General features: G+C 43.0%; 1 protein-coding gene across 1 annotated transcript; it reads right to left on the bottom strand.

The window, feature by feature from the left end:
* Positions 1 to 1,274: 1,274 nt before the first annotated feature.
* Positions 1,275 to 19,316, bottom strand: wdr17 (WD repeat domain 17). The gene is made up of 31 exons (XM_070920626.1): positions 19,194 to 19,316; positions 18,616 to 18,799; positions 18,291 to 18,521; positions 17,990 to 18,100; positions 17,599 to 17,739; positions 17,216 to 17,338; positions 16,671 to 16,858; positions 16,364 to 16,532; positions 16,036 to 16,127; positions 15,712 to 15,794; positions 15,518 to 15,604; positions 14,665 to 14,829; positions 12,606 to 12,721; positions 11,058 to 11,144; positions 10,004 to 10,153; positions 9,787 to 9,917; positions 8,652 to 8,777; positions 7,776 to 7,931; positions 6,895 to 6,959; positions 5,771 to 5,903; positions 5,524 to 5,612; positions 4,875 to 4,974; positions 4,630 to 4,769; positions 4,221 to 4,332; positions 3,967 to 4,108; positions 3,568 to 3,670; positions 3,296 to 3,397; positions 2,821 to 2,919; positions 1,881 to 1,948; positions 1,496 to 1,593; positions 1,275 to 1,394 (listed from the first exon to the last, which is right to left on the bottom strand). Exons 1-31 carry the CDS (start codon positions 19,314 to 19,316, stop codon positions 1,275 to 1,277), a joined length of 3,834 nt encoding a protein of 1,277 aa, XP_070776727.1.
* Between the last annotated feature and the right edge of the window lie 998 nt (positions 19,317 to 20,314).

Genomic DNA, 20,314 nt, shown 5'->3' with positions numbered 1-20,314 from the left:
CCCCACCGCCATCGCATCAATAAACCTACTGCACCAACTACTTCAATAAGAGAGGAGCAGCACTATTCATATGTAACGTGGAAAAGACTGAATATGTTGCGGCTCGGGAAGTCTAAAAGTCAACCTGCTTCCCACACACACAGTTTACACACACACACATTATAGTGTTCTTCCTGTTTTGGTGAGTGCAGCGGTAAACACGCCGCAGGGCCTGAACCTAGTACAAATATTGCACTTCCAACAATTCCTCCCAGTTAAACATTATGGCAGAAGAATAACAGAGAGGACAAGCAGGAGTCACGGCGAATAAACCGAATCATTCTCACAGTGCCAAGTTAGTCATGTTTGCTACGGAAAGCTTTTCCCCCTTTTTTGTTCTTTGTTTTGGGGGGGGGGGCCTGACTCTTATTCTTCAACCTCCACTTCTGCTGTACATTTAACAGCTGCATTACGCTATATTGTCGATGTTGCGCTGTACCGTGTCGAGTCAAGCTTACTTGTTTCGATTGATCTGCGAGCTTCGCGGCTGGTGTTGACATTCCTCACGACTCCCTGGTTAATGAGGTCCTTTCACTGCGCTGAACATGTTGGCCCCTCTCCAGGAAAGCTGTATGAACTCTGCTTGAGGTCGCACTCTCAGGTAGGTGTGTGTGTGTGTGTGTGTGTGTGTGTGTGTGTGTGTGTGTGTGTGTGTGTAGGAAGGGTATGAACAAACAGGTCAGCTCTTTGTCAACAGAAACCTCGCTGCATCCAGCTGTTGTGTATACTGTATTACCAGCTGTTAAATACAATCTTGCAACTGCACTTGCATGCATTCTGTGACTTTTTTTTCTTCTTCTATCAATATGAGTGCAACACAATAAGGTCGACCATATAAATACGCAGTGGTTGCTTTATTCCAGTTTCTTTGTTTTTTACAACAATAGAGGAAAGTTATTACGATTCATACCCTGTATGTACATGCTCATACTTTGAGAAATTGTTAGCTGGCGAAAAAGAGGGGATCCTACCGACTAAATCATACATCTCATTCAATAAGAATCCCCTTTCACAAATGAAGCATGATGACTTTGTCGCCGCGTAACAGCTAAGCTAAGCTAACCGCTATCGAAATCTACCAACACCAGTCTGAAACTGAATCCTCCTCACAGAATCACAAATGTATTTGTTTGTTGACGTCGCCACGTGTGTTGGCTCAGGAAATTATAAAAAAGTGGGCCAGTTAGCTGAAGCACAAAAGTGTGTGTGTGTGTGTGTGTGTGTGTGTGTGTGTGTTAGAAGGGGTTGATGCGGAGTCCCGTTCCCAGAGGAGAAAAGGGGTTGACCTTTGCCCACATTAGAGCATCATTAAGGGAGATGGCTGATTTACCGTCCTCCAGCAAAAACACTGGACCCTGCGCATCAAAACCAAAGAGAGCCATGAGGTCAGTCACAAGTTGCCGAGTCATGCCCAAGCGTGGATGCACACAAACTGGTAAAACACAGAAACACACACCTGTATTCTGTGTCCCGTGAAACAGGACAGTTGGACGTCTGAGTGGCTCGGCAGATTGGAGCCCGTCACATAATCAGCGCCACACAAGACTAACGCATCTAAGGGAGAGAGGAAACGCGTCTTACGGGTAATAATGATGACACACAATATGTATTCAATATGGAGCCTCGCGAGATGATACTTCACCCTGCCTCCTCTGCTCCTTCATTCATTTCTCACTCCATCCAATCAGTGGGCCACTTACGCACACAGTAGCCAATCACTAATCAGCATACTCTTTACTGCCCATATCAGCTGCACCTGAGGTTCAAGTACGTCTACACCAAAATAGAATAAATGATTTTCGTGAGCGGTGTTCCCGTGTTATTATTATTATTATTTTTACCAGAGTCTGTTGGCTGGATTCTCCTCTCAAGGCAGCTGAACTCTTCTCTTTGACACTCTGACGGAGGACTGTGGAAAAAACAGACGGACAGAGGGACAACCGTGAGGCCGCGCACCACGCACATGTGCAATGCAGACGTATTATAGTGATAACAAGTCGCAGAGTGATGGTGGATTTAAACATGGTAGTATGCGCATCATAGATGATGTAGACCTGCGTTATATGTGTGATGTTCAGCAGAACATCCAGGAGGCCAGAACGCCTCGGACACCTCTGGATCACCTGGGTCGCCTTCTTTGGGAAAGGATCTAGAGAACGATGTTCTTCCCTCCTTTGCCATTTTCAAAGTGGACTTTTTTTTCTTTTTTTTTTGCGGCAGATGTTTATGTCAGTCAGGCAGCAACATGGCCACCGACATCTCCCTCTCCCCAGGGGTGATTCGGCTGCTTTTCTCCTCCTTCCCCAGTGTTGCCTTGGTAACTGGCCTCGCCGTGGCCTTTTTCGGCTCTTTGCTCTGCTGACTAGGTGTGATGACAATGCAGAGTCACCGAGTGACGACCTCTTCGCCTCTTTAGCGTCATTGCATCGTTTCCAGTAGCTAGATGAAGGCCTCTTAAAACCTCGCACCGCACTTGGCTCAACTGGTGTTCATTTGTTAATAATGTGTTTTATTTTTTTTATTTTTTTTTTTACAATATTGTACTTTGTGCTGTTATTAATATCATTCAATTGTAATAAGACTATCTTTAGTATAATTACAGTGTAATTCCTTTACCTTTATTTCTTATAGTTTTTTTAAAACAATTATTGTTTTTATTTATTATATCTTGACTTTCTACTTATGCCTCTATTGCACTATCCTGTAATGCAAATGTCCCCACTGAAGGATGAAGGATTATCTTTTCGTTGTGTTTTCTGCGTGTGCGTCTGTGTAACCTACTTGCTGTTATTTTGTGTGCAGGCCCGCCAGGCGTCCAGCTCCACAGACAGCTGCTCAATCTTCAGAGGAACGCACACCTCCCTCCTCTTCAACAGCTGGCTGAGAAACAGAGAGGAAAAACCCCAAATTGGTAATCCAATTTCAACCCGATTAGGGTAATTATCGACGTAAAGGAATTCTGAACGAGCAGTTTGACGTCAGACATCAGCCCATTGTTGCTGCATATACCCCGGTTATTTTTAACACACTCCTCCTGGAACAGCTTCACCCCGTTTAAGTCCGAGAACCTAATTAGTCCTGTGCCTTTAAAGAACTCCGCAAATTACCGCCAGCCAAACATCAAGACCAATCGGATAGAAAAGCTCCATGTGTTTTTAACAAGCAGCACACCTTTTTGACCAAAGGCAAAACACCACAGGAAAGGCCGTATTTCAGAGTTTAATATAGAATTCTGAACACACAGTTGTGTGTCTACCTGGTGTATTCGTAGAGTGCAGGTACGATGCTGGAGTACTGTCTTCGAACGGCCAGCAGACCTCCAATGTAACCACACAGGATCAACAGCTCGCTGCGAGCTCTACACACACACACACACACACACACACACACACACACACACACACACACACACACAGACAGACCAGGATGATGATCAAGTCTGTCAACATATGAGAGATGTGATAGAAAAGAATTCAAGTAACCATTAATACAAAAACTAACGCTGTAATAAGTAATGCATGTCCTCACTCAGTCAACTTGGCCGTGATGAGGCAGTCAGTTCTGATGTAACTCATCAGGTCCAGGATTGGCTGAACACTATCCACCGTCCAATCAGACCCAGTCAGCTGCCCTGGAGTGGAATTAAATAGAGTTTCTGATTGGTCAGTGCTTTATGGAGACAGACATTCTGATCCTTTTCTTCAGGCTGACACTGGTTGCGATGCATGAGTGATTATTGAGAAGGTATTGCTCTAACTGACTTACATTTTAGTGGAGCGAACAAGCAAAGGGAGAAACTGAGTCGGTGCCAGTGAACGTCACCAGGTCCAGTATTTTGGCTTGTTTTCTCTCGTTCAAATATTGCCGACTGTTTCACGCTGCGGTCACCACATTTAAAAGTGAAACTGAAACTTGAGCTGTCCATACCTTTAACGTGATCTATCCCTATCCGGAGGGCGTGCTCGGGCTCGGGGCTCAGCAGGTGGAATTTAACCGCTGAAAACAAATCTCCTTCACACGTGGCGGCTTCTGCCAAGGCCTTACACTCCTCTAACGACGGGAGGCCGCACTTGAATGACAAACAACACACAACCATCGTCATTATAGTCACAGACACGGAGCCTCCATCCCGTTTCATCCAAAAACATGTCTCAGATTGAACTGAATGATCGCCTACTCACTCTCTCGTGTAATTGGTCGATCTCGGTGGCATTCCCAGGGTAAAACGCACACAGCTTGGCCAATAAAATGTGGTTGTCGGGAATCATTCGCAGTAGGTCAGTAGAGAGCTCCCTGAATGTAAACACATTTGCACGGACAGCCACTGTAGATGTGTTGTTGTGCACTGTAACCCTAGTTCTACGAGCACAGGTGGAGCCCTCTAACTTGAGCAATTTGGCAAATGCAGAGAATCAAGATCAAGTGACTTAAAAATGGGGGAAAAAGCAAATATTTTTTTCGTTAGTTATGCAGAAAAATAGCACTATGAAGCCAAAACTGGATCAGTATCAGTTTGGATTACTTTCAAGGTTTTTACAGAAGAATACAGAGTATACACTGACATGGACATCGGCGTGGGTGGAGACGTACCATGTCGGTGTGGTCATGTACTTCCTGGCCAAGAGTTCAAAGCAGTACGCGGTGCTCTGATTGGCCGCCTCTCCTAGGACGATACCCACACATGCAGCCAACTCCAGTTCATTACCTCGGACCAGACTAGACATGGCTAACTAGAAACATAACAAACACATTTCTTATTATTTTATAAGGATGCAGGGCATATGCAAATATACTGTATGTGACAAATGGCGACAATGGCGCAGACTGGTGCGTACCTTGATATTGTCCACAGCTAAGTGGCAGCATGCTGCCAGCACAGAGCATCCGTCCTGGAAGTACCACTCGGCTAGTTCCTTACATACCTTATGGAGGAGACTGGACAGAAAAAAGGAGCAAATAAAGCCAGGGGTGCTGATCAAAACACTGGGGTTCATTTCAGGGAGCAGTCAAATGAATCTAAAATGTCCTGGCAAGGATGCTTTGAGTAAAGAGGTGTCGCTCACCATGTTTCTAGGCATGATGCTCTACTTTTAGATGCTATAATGGTAGATCTGTTTCTCCACTTGCACGCAAGGGAACACACTCGATACTACACACAAATACTTGGCTTAGTATCGTGGAGTTTGGGATGGAAACAGTGTATTTAGTCATATTTTGGCAATATGAATGGGTACAGGAAAAATTGATTCTGCTGGAGGACCGCAGTGTTTTTCCACACTGAAAAGAATAACAAAGTAACCCCTAACAATAGTGTTCGTAATAAAAAACAAAAGGCCATGCATCATCACTATTCCAGTCCCAGTGAACATATCTGCAACTGTGTGTCAGATTTGTGCTGCCCCATTTTGGGGTAAATGTTCAACTCATACCACAAACGTGAATCAATAACAGAATGTTGTGTGTGTGTGTGTGTGTTTGCTTTACCTCTGGTATTGCTGTCTGTTATCCACATCATTAGTGGTGTGGTTGACCGGGGAGCTTTGAGGTGCACGAATGTTCCCTTCACACGCTCCCTAAAAATAAAAGAATATTATCATTTCTGCCATTTCTGGTCGGTATTTCTGGTCATCATTAGTATCACCCGCCCCATCCATCTGGGACCATTTAAGATGTACCATCCATGCACCCCTGCAGAAAACGACTGTTAAAGTGACTCCCTCCCTCTCTGTACCTGTGCTATTATTAAGGCCTCTAGCAGTTGTCCTCTGCCAGTGAAGAAAGTTACAAGTTTTTTGATGTCTCCTGTGGCGATGCAGTACGGGATAGCGTCATCATTATCCTCGGCCATCAGCTGGTCGGCTCTCCTGCGACGTGAGCATATGAAAGTTACCCGTGCACACACACACACACAAATGACAGATTGCACTTGAATATGATATGAACATGCGACACAACATGCTAAGAAACATTTCTTGAAACCTTCCACCCTTTTTCTCAAAACACAAATCCACATTCACAAAACCTCTGGCTCTTCTTCTGGCAAAAACCGAACAATCCGCCTCCAAGCTATTTTAGCCGTGCTCAGACAATGCTTTCAGATCAGACGCACAGCCAGTCAGTGTTACAAAGAGTATGGTCTAGACCTGCTCTATATGTAAAGTGGCACTATATGAATACACCTGAATTGAATTGAATATAAACACTAATGCGCAGTCATTACACGCTACATCAAAGCATGGAAAACACAGTGTCCAGGGTATGTATCTTCAGAACAAAATGTCCATTATGTACACTGACAGTGAACATATTGTTTACTGCAAGTACTGCAAGTAATACAGTATTGAATTACACTGTAAAATTTTTGTGCACATGTAAAATGTAAAATCGTGAAAAAGTGGACGAGAGCTTCATTCTATCTTCGTTCTTTGTTGGTATCAGCGTGAAACTCACTCGTGCTCACTTTGAACTGGCTCATGTTCTATTCAGCTGGATTGTGAGCAGCGTGTGAACAGTTTTGAGTGTGTAAACGATGACTATACTGTGTTATAGCTGCGCTCTGCCGCCCAGCGCAAAATGTGTTTTTAGAGAGTGAGAACATTGTTTCGAATTTTGCCAAAAGACTGAATACATGGGTTCAGGGCACTGAGGATCGGGTTCAGAGAATGGGGTTTGGTGTTTTAGGAATTGTGAAAAACAAAAAATAGTATAATCTTATATTATATATAGGGTATATATTATGAGTGTTCCTGATCATCTGTCCACCCTCTGACAACTCAGATATTGTACCTGCATTTCACTTTTATTGTTGTAAAGCTGAGGGGAAAAAAACAAAAAAACAACTTAAACGTGGCTTACCTCTGCATGAGTTTCTTCCAGTACTTCATGGAGACTCCTGGCGCCACAGATAATGCCTTCTCCCACTGAAAAAAGTGATAATAATTCTACATTACATTGTCAATATCGTCATTTCACATCTGTCTTTTTCTGATGCTAGAAATAGAACTGTCGCAGGCTGTGACCAAATACACTTCACGCTAAGACCTGACAATGCCCAGATGTCACTCTCCGTAACTTCAAACTCCTCTACAGCTGGCTTTTGTCTCTGCAGCTGCTCTGAAAGTCCTGCATGCAGGGCACCAGGGGAAGCTTGTCTCCTTAGGCATGAGCTCCCCTGAAAACACAATTTGTGAAATTTTGGGGGGGGTCTCTAAAATATTGACAATATGCTATTTTTGCCATGCATTTCTATTGTTCTGTATCTTCCTCGTCATGGGTCGTGCATGAAATCAGGCTCTTATTAATGTAGGATTCATGCATGAGGGCCCCAATGCCCTTTATCACATGGATTAAATCAGGTCAATGCTCATCCACATCACGGGCCGCAGATCCCAGGCCCAGGTTTTAAGGGCTATCAACCAAATGAACTGTGTTATTCACTGTTAGCACTGTATTGCATGTGATGTGCCGTGCTCTGTTGTTGATTTAATGCTCTTACATGTGTGTGTTTTACAGGCTGTGTCTTAGTGTGTCTGCAGTACATCACTCTGTATAGTGCACTATGCCCTGCTTTAGTAAGCTGTATTGTATCATACTGTGGTCATAGTCACAGGCAGGATCAGTGCCAACACAACTAATCGAGTCTCACGAGTGTTTGCGTCACATGCTTTCTCGTGAGGGAATTTACCACACACACACACACACACACACACCTGCACACATACACAGACGCTCCATACCTGTCCCAGCTCCACCATTAACTCGCAGTATCGCTGAATCTGCCCCAGTCTCAGATGAATGTCTGCTGCTTCTTTCAGCCTCTCCTCTTTACTGGGAGCTCCAATGCCTCCTCCAAATTTAGACATCTTGACTATGGTCAGTTCCTGGGCTTCAGACTGAAGGTAAATAGAGCAAACGGAAGAGAAACAAAACAGCGAAATGAAACATAAGACACCTTTGGAAACCCAAATACCTCCTGTCTGCAACATCGTAAATGGACTCGGGTTGAGTAGAACAGACGAAAATTGAAAGGGAATTAGTACTCATGAATAAAATGGATAGAAAGCCAAATTCCATCTGCAGCTTTGAATCAGTGTAAGGATGAAGTGTCGGGCTATTTATGAGTGGATTTCCATTCAAATCGTGTGAACTAAATGTAGTCCTGCATCTATTATCATACGTTTTCATTATATTTATTCCATGTATGTTCTGTGATTTCTGTATTTACTGTGCTTTTCCTTATTTCTAAATGGAATGCATGTCAGGAAAAAGCAGAATTACGATTATGACGAGAGGGGCCAACTGAAGTGACAAGTGTCTCAATTCATAGGCCTTTCTGTGGTAGTGTCATAGTGCAGTTCTGAGTGTTGTGTGTGTGTTGGTGCCGCTGATAACATTGTTTACGAAGAGCGCTTATTTTCCTATCTAGGGGCAGAAATCGCTGCATTTATTTAGTTCCCCTTGAGCGAAGAACATTTTTTCTTTGGCTCTGTACCATTCAGTGATTTGATTGGCCGTCTGTTACCAACCACAGTTCACGTGGGGCAGGGCAAGCGGCTCCTTGGCAGTGCAGCCTCTCCGGGTTTCTGCACATGCAACGAATCGGAGCTACTCACCGTCTTAAACTTGAGCAGGTGCCTCATGTGCATCACTCCCTTGCTGTAGCTGGCTGGCAGCAGTGAGTCGTCCTGGCCATTAATGACCGACACCAGGTCCCATAGGTTGTTGCTGCCTCCTGGAGGCTGGGACACACAAACATGTTCAGAAACGCACCACCAACGCATGTGCGGCGTGCACACTCACACAAAGACAACAAACAGGAAACATTGATTCGTGGATGAAAAACCGTGCAGTCAGTGCAGTCGTTCACATGCTGCCATTATTTTCAAGCATTTCAGTGATTTTTCGAGCAGTGTTGCAAAGAGCAATGAAACAAGCATTTTTAGTGGACGTGCTTTTGACGGGCAACCCTAACCCTGGACCAATTCCAGGGTATTTATTGTTCAAATGAATGGAAATTCTTAACATCTGCTTATGTTTAAGTGTAACACCATGGAGCTCTTCTCACTGACTTTTAATGTCAACAGAAACAAGGTGGACTGGATATTTTAGTAAAGAGAAGGTGTATTAAAGTCTTTTCTTTTCTAATCTCTGTGTTTGATTTGCATTTCCTTTGAGTAAACATCAAATACAGGGTATGCAGGAGAGAGTCTTGTTGACTCACCTATCCGATTGTATTCCGAAGTCCAACAGTTAAAATGAGCCTCGTGCAGAATCAACAAAGCTGCACTTATGGTTAAACCCTAGGCTCTGGGCAATGTGTTACATGACTGGAGTAATGTCAGTTAACCTCCGAATGTTTATGGGCAGAATCTACATAAAGATAGTGTGTTCTTAGCTATGAAAGCTCATTAAGAAAGCTGCTCGCCACTATTATATTAAATACATGTCACCTTTTTACAAGCTTTCGTAAATATAGCTAATCTGTTATTGCTTATCTGCAAAGAGATTTTTGAAGAAAAGCCTGAAGTTACACCTAAAGGCCAGAAGAGGGAGACAAAACCAGAGCAAACGCAATGGAAGCTGGGTGCTAAGCTATTATGCTCCCTAATTTCCTTACTGCAGCCTCCAACCAATTAATCAACCTAATACGATGTAAAATATAAAATATGTAGTGTGCAAGCAACAGGACATTCATTCGTATTTCAGAGCATTTCAAGCACGATAAATAAACATTTAGAATGTCGTTACCAAAAAGCATTCAGAGAACCAGCGTAGCTTCTTGGCCCTGATGTCTAAGCTCAGTTTATCCAAGTCCTGCTTAATGTCTCGAGACACTTTACCACAGAGCAGCGGCAGTGAGCTGGGAACCATGGCTGTGTCTGCAAAGACACACAACCAGCATGGTTAAATTAGCTTTTAGAACACAACACCTTTGGAATGGAACAGATCAGGAGTCCGTTCTTACCCGTGTTCCCTATGATCTTTTCCCAGGGCTGGTCTGTGAGGATGTTTAGCAGCAGTGGAGAGATGAGGGGCGTGAGAGACCACAGCCTCACCGTGCTGTCTCTGCTGCAGCTGGCCATGGTGAACGGGCGACTCTGATGACATGTTAAACCTACAGACGCATGCACAGTTTGGGAAATACTTGTCATAATAGAAACTGGAACTCCGCCAACCTGTCAAGTTGCAGTTTTGGCATACTGATGATACATATGTATGATTCCAGTCAATATACATTGTTGAAGTGATTATTGAAGGATTATCATACATGTATTGAGCAAACAGGTACACATGTACTGTTATTTACTCTGTAAATATGGATTCTTATAGAGTATAGCTATACTAAATGTGCTGCTTTTGTTTTCTCCGGGCATTTTTAGATGCGAAGCCTCTCTGTGAGCTGTAGGTGAAACTTTATAGTTTACTCATCGTGTCGTCCCAGTCAACATGCGTGTGAAATCTGGCATCATCCAATTCATTCTTAAATTATAGCTAAAAACCTCTGAGGTCATTGATTTGATTTGACTTGACTTTGTTAAGCTTTTCTGTTTTGTTCTGCTGTGTAAATTCATTGAGAGTCAGATTCCTTTTTATGTGTTCACATGTTTGGCCAATAAAGCTGATTCCGATAGAACAAAAAGTTGTAGCCATGACAGCAGACAATGCTTCGTTGCTGAGATATTTGGTTCACGAGAATGCGGTGGACATGACCTTTAACCACCAAATTCAAATCAGTTCATCCTTGAGTCCAAGTGGACGCTGAGATATTGCGTTGTTTACTGTATGTTGCATGCAACCGGTCAAGGCAGATGACCGCCCACCTAGAGTCTGGTTCTGTTCAAGGTTCCTGCCTGGTAAAAGGACGTTTTTCCTTGCTGCTGTCGCCAGAGTTTCATGTAACTTTCATGTATTGCATTTTCAGCGAAGGACCTCATTCATTACACACTGTACCTGCCACCCGTCATGTATCTGCAGTATTAATAGTCTACCAGCTTGTTCTTCCTATGGTAATGTCTTACCGTAGACATCAGCACCGTGGTCGTAGACTGTATCGAGACAGGTGCCATCTCTTGTGTCCCACACTCTGATTGTATAATCCCAAGAACCTACAAAATAAGACAACATTTTACTATTTAAATACAACACACTTAAAACACAGCCCCTTGGTCAAACGCCACTAACCTAATGAAATAATATACAACACCATACAACACTTCAGTCTTGGTTATTAACACATTTCCTAACTATCTAAGATAGAACTGTGTCACGCATCAGCAATATAAAACAAATGTCCTGCATCTTCACTACAAGCTAATTTTTATCCTGTGTCGTAATATTTTTATTTATCAGTGCTTGCGACCGTTTCATGCCACACTATCTGCCAGCTAAATGGCGTTCAAAATCTCAGAAGTAGCGTCAGACTCCGAAAGGCTTCAGGTTTGTCGCTAACATTAGCCGTATAAGCTAATTACCGTTACTGTTGATGGGACATGGCCAGCTACAGCGTCACATTTACCGACATCCTCTCATTGTGATCTGTCTTGCCTGAATGTGAGGCCCAGTTAGAGTACCATGTCACGTGAGTCATTTTGTACTGTAGTATAGGTGTGGACTGGTGCGGAGATGTTGAATAAATGCAGAAAACATTGCAACAATATGAAGGTTGCAGGTCTTCTCAGGAGCACTATATGCCTCTTAAAAGGAAGTTTTTCCTCGCCACTGTCGCCAAAGTGCTTGCTCATGGTGGGAACTGTTGGGTCTCTGTAATAACATTATAAAGAGTCTATTTGTAAAGTGTCATGAGATGACTTTTGTTGTGATTTGGCGCTATATAAATAAAATTGAATTGAATTGAATTGAATTGAGTTTCTGTAAGTGAAATCATCATCATCATTCATTTGCTCAAAAACACTGTTTAGGATTGCAGCAGGAGATATGTATGTGCTGATGTTTTTACCTACAGCTGCCACTAGGTGGTACTAAAAAGCCATATATTACTGCCGGCACCTTTTAACATTACTGGGTCATAATAGTGTAACTTCTCAAACATTTTAATGACAAAAAGACGTTTCTTGACAACAGAGCCACCTGCGTGCAGCTCTCTAATGCAACTTTGTAAGGTGTTGCATTCAATGTTATTCTCTCTCTCTCTCTGCAGATACATTCATGCTGCTGTTATGCGCGCCCTCCGCCTCCCCGTCACCGCCCAGTCTCTGCAGATTCATCTGCCTCATCAGCCTCAGCAGCGTCATCAGCCACCACCACCAGTGTCTGGACTCATGGGGGGGTTATCACCCCTTGATTACAAAATCTCCCCTGTGGGGTCTAAGTCGTTCTGTGAAGACTTAGTTGTCTCATATCATCTGTTTTAATGAACAATTATCTTTACTTCATTCACTTGTCTCTCCTGATTTAATCATCTGTTGGCCTGAGCAGACCACATTAGATGGACATACAGTGTATATATATATTCAACAGTATAGTCAGTGACAACACATCGATATCACGAAACAGTTGGTATAAAAGAAAATCACTGGAAAATCAAACAGTACTTTTAGTGACATTACCTGAAATGAGGAGGTAAGGAACCTCTGTGTTCCACATCAAGCCTCGGACTGGAGCTGTATGACCACTCAGCACATTGATACACGCATCCTGTGTGTAGTCCCATATACGAACAGTGCTGCACAGACAAGACACACATTGAAGTCATTTAGAATGATTACTTAAAGGCATAATCCTTGTCCTTGTGTACTTCGCCATGCAAAATGCAAGTATACACACATACTGTATGTGACTGCAGAGCTCGAGCTGTAAATGATAAATCAATTTGTTTTTGTCAACATGTCATAATAAAAAATAAAGGCCTGGATGTCACAGTTTGCTTCCTGTGTGTGTTTAGTTCAGTCATTTGTGTTTCATGTTTCCTGTTTTATTTTGTTACTTACCTCTCCTCTCGTTTCTGACAACTTCACTTCCTGCCTTTGTGTTTTTTTCCCGCCTGTGTGTTTGTCTGCACCTGCCCTGATCAGGTTCACCTGCCCCTCATTACCCCCATCTGGCTTCTGTATTTAGTCTGTGTGTTTCCCTCTCTCCAGTGCCAGTTTGTTGTGTGTTACTGCTGTATGTTTCAGTATGGCTCCCTGTTTCCCCTGCGTCCCCAGTGTCTATGTCTTTGTCCCCCTGGTTTTGCCAATAAACCTTTTTTTACCTGCATCAGTTCTGCCCGTGTCTGAATTTGGGTCCTCTTCTCCGTTCTGCCTAGCACCCTGCCATCACAGCCGTGACACAGGACAGCTACATAAACGGTCCTGGATTCAACATCCCATCCTGAACACCGTCATATCACTGGGAATATAATCCTCCAGTCTTTAGCATTGCTAAAAACGGCTACTTTTCCCTCTGACTTTTTGCCCTTGTGTCTTTTAAAACATATAGAATTCCGCACTAACTCTTAAAATGGTCATTTTCAGGAAAGGTTAGGTATAAATTTAGTAAAACAATCCACAAGTCGCTCTTTAAACGACGAGATGTTACCGGTGAATATGGTCAGGCAGCAAGTGATATTGGTGCGTGATTGGTGAGCTTCTCCCCGATGGACATGCAGAGACTTTTTAAGTGATACTCATAAGCCCGCTTTGACAATGAAACTTAACTAAAATCTATTTGGATGAGCAGCTTTAATAGCATTAACAAAATGAAACATGTTCTGGCTCCTTTGGTCTTTTAACAGTTTGTTTGTTTTTGTCTTTTTGCTTGCAGTATCTCCAACTACATTTGGCTTGGTTCTTTTTTAATGTACAAACCTTTTGTGGTATATTTGATCATGTATAAGTCTATGTAACTCTACATTATGGAAATTAAATTGTGTTGATTACATCAACACATTATTTCTGCATGTTATCTTTTAAAATCATTATCATGTCAACACTCTTTCATTATAAATCCAAGAAAACAAGACATTCGTATTTGAACATTACTTCATTTACGGGGTGTCACCATAAAAAAAAAACATTGGTCATGACCCAGCTAATTATCAATGAGCCTGCACTTTTGCAGGTTTGGGCTTAAGAACTTTGCCAACAAATGGCCAAGATTCTAATCTAATCTTATCCATGTATGAAGAACAGGGCCATGTTGTCTTGCTGTGCTAAACATGACTGATGTAAATAAACCTTTTAACGGCATCTGAACTGATAAAATCTGTCAATCAATTTAAAGAGTGACAGCAGGTTCTAATGCCTTTTTTAAGTTTTGGTGGTGGGGTGACACTTTTGATTATTGGTGATTAAATCATTGTGACACACAATAAGACATCCTCATAAAACTCTGGACAATTGAAACTGGTAAAAATGTGTTTCTAAGTCAACTCTGCAGAACCGCTACAGAAACCTTACCTGTATTTTAGCAATGGGACTGCCCATTTCTGAACTTATAGTTGTTTCCATTCCATTTAGTTTTAAGAAGACACATAAATAACATATGTTTCATATTTGCGGACCGATACCTACAGGATGTTAAAACACAATGTCCACATTTTGTAATTCCCACGTGTACTCTGCATGCGGTACACTTAATACTCTTGTCTGCCTGTGTTACGCCCTAGCTTTCTGTGCCTGCACTCACCCATCGTCTGATCCAGAGCACAGTATTCCCTCTCTGAGTGGGGACCAGCGGACATGGAATACTTTGGCTAAGTGGCCAGTGAAGACCTTCAGAGGCTGATCAGAGCTGGTGGCCAGATAGTACACACGGACATTTTTATCCTCACAGCCTGTTGCTATCATGTCCCTACGAAGAGAGAGAGAGAGAGGCGGGCCACTTGTTAGCAACTACCAGACGACACAACACCTTTTTATTTTTTACAGTATTAATGTGCTAGAACATCACTATTGACATGGTAGGAACTTCCAGAATCTACAAATATGCAAAGTTTCGTCATTTCTAAAGATGCCTCCTACTTCACTGTAACGTCTATTCTCAGTGTATGTGCTACTGGCGGCCTCACATACAAGTGTGACGTAGAAAGATGCAAATAGGACCAGGGTTGGCTTCCAAACTATTTGTGATGTCACAAATCACGCCCGTAGGCCCCGCCCCTTAAAAGCAGATGACAGCCTTCTAGTGTCAAACGCCGCACGTGCATCGTTCTGCACAGTGAGGCTCAAACATCCAACTGTAGCAACAAGAAGAACAACATATTTTTGATAGGAGGGGGACTTTAACTTGTTTGTTTTTTTTGCTTCACTTGTGTTACCTGTCTTTTTATAATCCTGGTTTGTTTATCTGGTAACATTTTGTAATTGAGTTTTAATATGTTGTTTCTGTGGAAAGTAAGTGTTGTCTTTCAGGTCCAGTTGCATATAAATAAACTGTTCAAATAAGTGAAATAATTGAGCCAGTTGCAGCACGAGGTGACTGTCGACTGCATATTGGTTTCACCCCACTGAGAGAGATGGTAGATGGTTGGAGGTCTTACTTGTTGTTCTGGCTCCAATCACAACCAAACACAGCAGCTGGATGTTTGTACTTATGAAGGATTTTACCATCGATGGTCCGGATAATACTGTAGTCAAAAAAATACAAAACACTTAAGACTCCCTTTGAAGGACAGATTAGTTACGCTTCTTTTCATAATAGAAGAGGGGTCTATCGGGGAAGATGAGGACTTACCAGAATCCGTCTCCACTACAGGTAGCAATCCTCTTGGAATCCTTATGGCTCCATGATATACAGAATATACCGTTCTTACCGTGCTGGAGGAAGACAGAGACACCATTGTATCATTCACCGTTTTTAATAAGTTGGGAGTTTCGTGTTTCATTAGGGGGTAGTTGGCAAGGATAGAATAACTAGTATGGAAACAACACATGTTTTTTCAAATAGTCAGTACAAAAAAAGGGGGCCATATTTCAACTTATCATTTGATGAAGCTAAGTGATACACCAGTGATTGTCATGATATACAGAATCCCTTTTAATGTGATTTTGCAGAAACCTCATTAAAGCGAGTGATTATCTTTCCTTTCCTGACGTCCCAGATGAACGCTCCATTACGAGATGTCGCCCCTGCGATGCAGTTCAGGTCTCCTTCAAAACGCACCAAAACACACACACACACAGACAGACAGAAAGGTCAGTGACGTTCACATGAGCAACAGACGATACGCTTTACTGAGATATTGCTGTCAGGATGGGGACTAGAAGTCTTTTGTACCTTATACCTGACCAGTATGTGTATGTACTTTTTACAAGTTATTCCTGTGTGTGTCTATGTGTGTGTGTGTGTGTGTGTGTGTGTGTGTGTGGAGGTGGAGTTAATGTACCTGGAGCCCAAGACAGGGAGTAGACCACTCCTTCATTGCCGGGGGAGGTGTACACGGCTGTTAGTGTGTTTGTGTCCCAGATTTTGATGGTTCCATCAAAACTAGCTGTGGCCAGCAGGTTGGGATCATCTGGCTTAAACTTACAGTCGAAGATAGTCTCTACATGACCCTGGAAACGACACGAAAACAGAGAGAAAGAGCAAAGAAATCTCAAGTACACAGTGCAAGGCATGTTCTTTTATTGGTTTGTTCATTCAGTCATGCATAAGCACGTGCAGGCTGCTTTACAAAGGACGTTATAGAATACCAAGTCTCGTAGGAAGTCCCACTTCTTGGCCCCCATGTCGTAGAGTCCCACCCCTCCATCCATGAAACAGCACACAGCATGGCCTGGAGGCAGAGAGAAGGACCGGTTCTGTGACAGGGTTGGGGGAGGTACTGCCTCACTGGTGGAGCTGGTGTGTAGACTTTTGCTGGGGGAACAGGAACTCTGAGCTGAAGAGAGCGGAGAACATAGCTGGTGTGTTATTATTATAGACATTTACATTCCTTAACAGCCAATCTCAACCTTATTTCAGGGACAGTGCTGCTGAGCTAATTAAATGAAGCCTTACAAGAGAAGTACTACTGCTCAGTGTTTGAAGGGCTGCATTATAACCAGACAGCGTACATTTAACAGAAAACTATCAATCAATCAACCAGGTTTATTTGTCACATGTAGTCATATAAGGTACAATCACAGTGAAATGTAATCCTACCACTTCCTTCAATGTGATACCAACCTGAAACTAGAACCCCGGCAACAGTTTATAACACATTTACAAGTCCAAAAGGTTTTAATCAAAATATTACCTTTCTTTGCAAGGGGGGAGTTGAGGACATGCAAAGCATGAAATCCGGTCTTTTTCAATTTAAAGCTGTCCAACGGAGTGGAGCGAGACACATTCCATACCCTCAACACCCCAACCTGGGAGTCTGAGAGACAGACAAAGACAAACCAGTTAAAATAGTGGTTCAGTGGTCTCTTCCAAAATGTCCTCATTAATTCATTAATATGCAAATAAGAATGCATCTATACATAGACAGATGGCACCGGGGCAATGACAGGTCCCACATACCAGCTGGCTGGTATGTGGGAGGTCGAGAGGCAAGTCTAACCTGTAGCGGTAAACACGTCAAGGCAGAAGGGAACCCAGATCATACACACATCCCACACAGAAGTGCACAGTCTTTACCTCCGGTGATGAACATGCCCGGTGCAGAGGGGACCCAGGCCAGACACTGAACCGATGCAGCAGCTGAGGGGAAGCAGAAGGACGTGATACAAGCCAAGGCCTCGCTGTCCACCAGCCTGATCCCATTATGGAGGTTAGACACTGTTGAGAGAGAGAGAGTGTGCTCGCCATTTAGCATCTGTGGTTGTAATTATAGTCAGCCAATAACTGAATGGGTTACATGAATAGACCGGATTCAGTGTTCCGATTACTAGCATCTGTTTTTAACTGTACCATAAAATAAAAAAAGCGACTTTATTGTTATAGTCCATGTTTCTTATTGTAAGTCTTTTTAAATTCAAATCACTTCAGCAAACAAAACCTTGGTGATGTTGTTAATATCTTGTCCCACCTAGTAAATAGTCAGTTGACAAAAGGTCCCATTCCAGAGCACTGACTGGGTCCTCTTCATCTGTCCCCTCCAATGACTCTGGACGCAACACATGCTTCTGGCTTTTAGTCCCTAAACAATAGAGGACAGACAGATCGGTGAAGATGTCTCTGCTTATGGAGAAGGGCAGGGTTGGACGTGCATATATTGTAGTTAGGCTCAGACTATATGGCTATATATAAGTCCCACGAAATGCATAAATGCATGCATAAGAGTACGTTAATAAATTTAGATCTTAATGAGTTGAGGAAAACATCCGTACCTGGCTGAAAAATGGACAAACTTCCGTCTGTGTGTCCAAACACCAGTTTGCCCTTCTTGGTAGGGTGCCATCTGAAGAGACAGATATCAGACAGGAAGGAGTGGGCTTCTTTATGCACTGTGACCCCGCGGTCAGAACCTCCATAGACCCAGATATACAGCGGACCACGCTGGGAGACAAACGCCACTCCGTCAGATGAGTTCCAGCACCAACTGACTGACGTAGGGACGCCTGGGAAAGAAGAGGAGACGCTGAGGACATTGCAATAATCTAACCTTAGACACTCCAGTGTGCCAATAAAACCTGGTCAGGATCATCCATTGACCTTTAGTATTGTCCAGTCTTGCTACAGCCTTTTGTTCTGCTACGTTCCATACGATGAGCAGGTTATCAGCGGAGGCTGACACGAACAGATCGGGGTTGTCAGGACACCAGCTAATGGCTGTTATGGTCTTCTTGTGTTCTGACATGATGGACCGCAGCTTAAATTCGTTGTACTGCTGGTCCAACTACAACAAGGAGACAGAGAGAACGACAGTGTAGCATATTTATGATTATAGGCAGTTCCTTGAAATCTTTTGGAGGTTTAGTTCAGGGATTCAGTTCTGTCCAGAACTGTAGGCACTTCGAACAAAAGGACTAAACCAAGAACAAATGACATGGGACAAAGGAATTGCAGCGTATTGTGCTTGAATGGTTTAAACAATTGTGTTACATCACACTGTGTATAATTATATTACAGGGTTTGCAGTACCCAAAAGACATTTTTGGTTTATTGCCTTGCCAACCATTCATATTTTGCCAGTGACCTTACATTTCCAACGTTAAGTTTAAGTGGCGAGTTGAACATGATTTAAACACTCATCACCCTCATGGACACACACACACACACACATAGCTCACCTGGTAGATGTATATAGCCAAAGTAGCACAGTAGGCAAAGCGGTCTCCACTCGCAGCACACACGTCTTTATTCCAGGGCTGACAGCCTGCTGCCAGCAAGCCCACCTGCTTCACCTTGGCCATCCTCACCTAGAGACACCCAAACACACGCAGACACTCATTATGTTACATGTTCTGTGTATATTTACATTCTGTAATGTTGAAGTGGCTATGACTTTGTAGACAAGCGGGCGTTGATCTCAGATGTAAATGAATAAATGAATGGCAGCAATAGGCAAATTTAGATCCCCAGTATTTCTGGACCCATCGTGGCTAAAATGTCTCTTAAACAGCGTCTAAAGATCATTTGTCGGCTGTGTTTTTATATTCTATTGTATTCTTAGGTGTTGGTGCTGCTGGTGTTGTGTCCTCTAAACAATGTTTATCATGGATTGATTTACACTGTGCAGTTCCATCTCCAACGGAGCAGCACTCGCAACATACTAATATACCACGTCGGCCCACAGGTTGAGGAGGATAAGATGATTAAAGAGGGAAGAGGCATGTAGAGAGGATTGAATTAATCTCTGCTGTGATTGGCTGAGGTGGCTGCTTACGGGTACCCTGGTAGCTCACCGGGTGGAGCGCGTGCCACGAGCTGAGGCTGGTTCGAGTCCGAGCCGGGCCCTTCGCTGCGTGTCATCCACAATGCCAAAAACTAAACAGAAAGACTGCTGCTCATTTACTGACTGAACTGACTAGTGACTCAGCGTACAGTGTGTCTGAATGGCGGCACTGTACTGGCTGCAGCAGCTACACATCCTCAAGCTAAGAGTCCTGAAAAGACCCTTTTGTATTAGTTGGTTATCTCGTGATTTTTTTTAAAAACTAAAAAAACCCAAAAGGATAACTGTTCAACCAATAACTGTTCAACCAATTCCTTTTGTATCTGCGGGGTGTTTCTGAAGTATCTCCATCAAAGATGCTCTTTAGAAATGACAAAAAAAAAAAAACTAAAGTAAGAACGTCTTAAGTTCATGAACCTGCAGGAAGAACTGTGACCTGGATGTTGTAATTGGTATATCTGTTCATTCCATTTCATTCTTTACACTTTTATAATAAAAGGGGGTTTTTCTTGAGGC

The sequence above is a fragment of the Enoplosus armatus genome, chromosome 2 (genome assembly GCF_043641665.1).
Source record: "Enoplosus armatus isolate fEnoArm2 chromosome 2, fEnoArm2.hap1, whole genome shotgun sequence".
Taxonomy (NCBI): domain Eukaryota; kingdom Metazoa; phylum Chordata; class Actinopteri; order Centrarchiformes; family Enoplosidae; genus Enoplosus; species Enoplosus armatus.
This window is presented reverse-complemented; position numbering and strand designations above follow the sequence as displayed.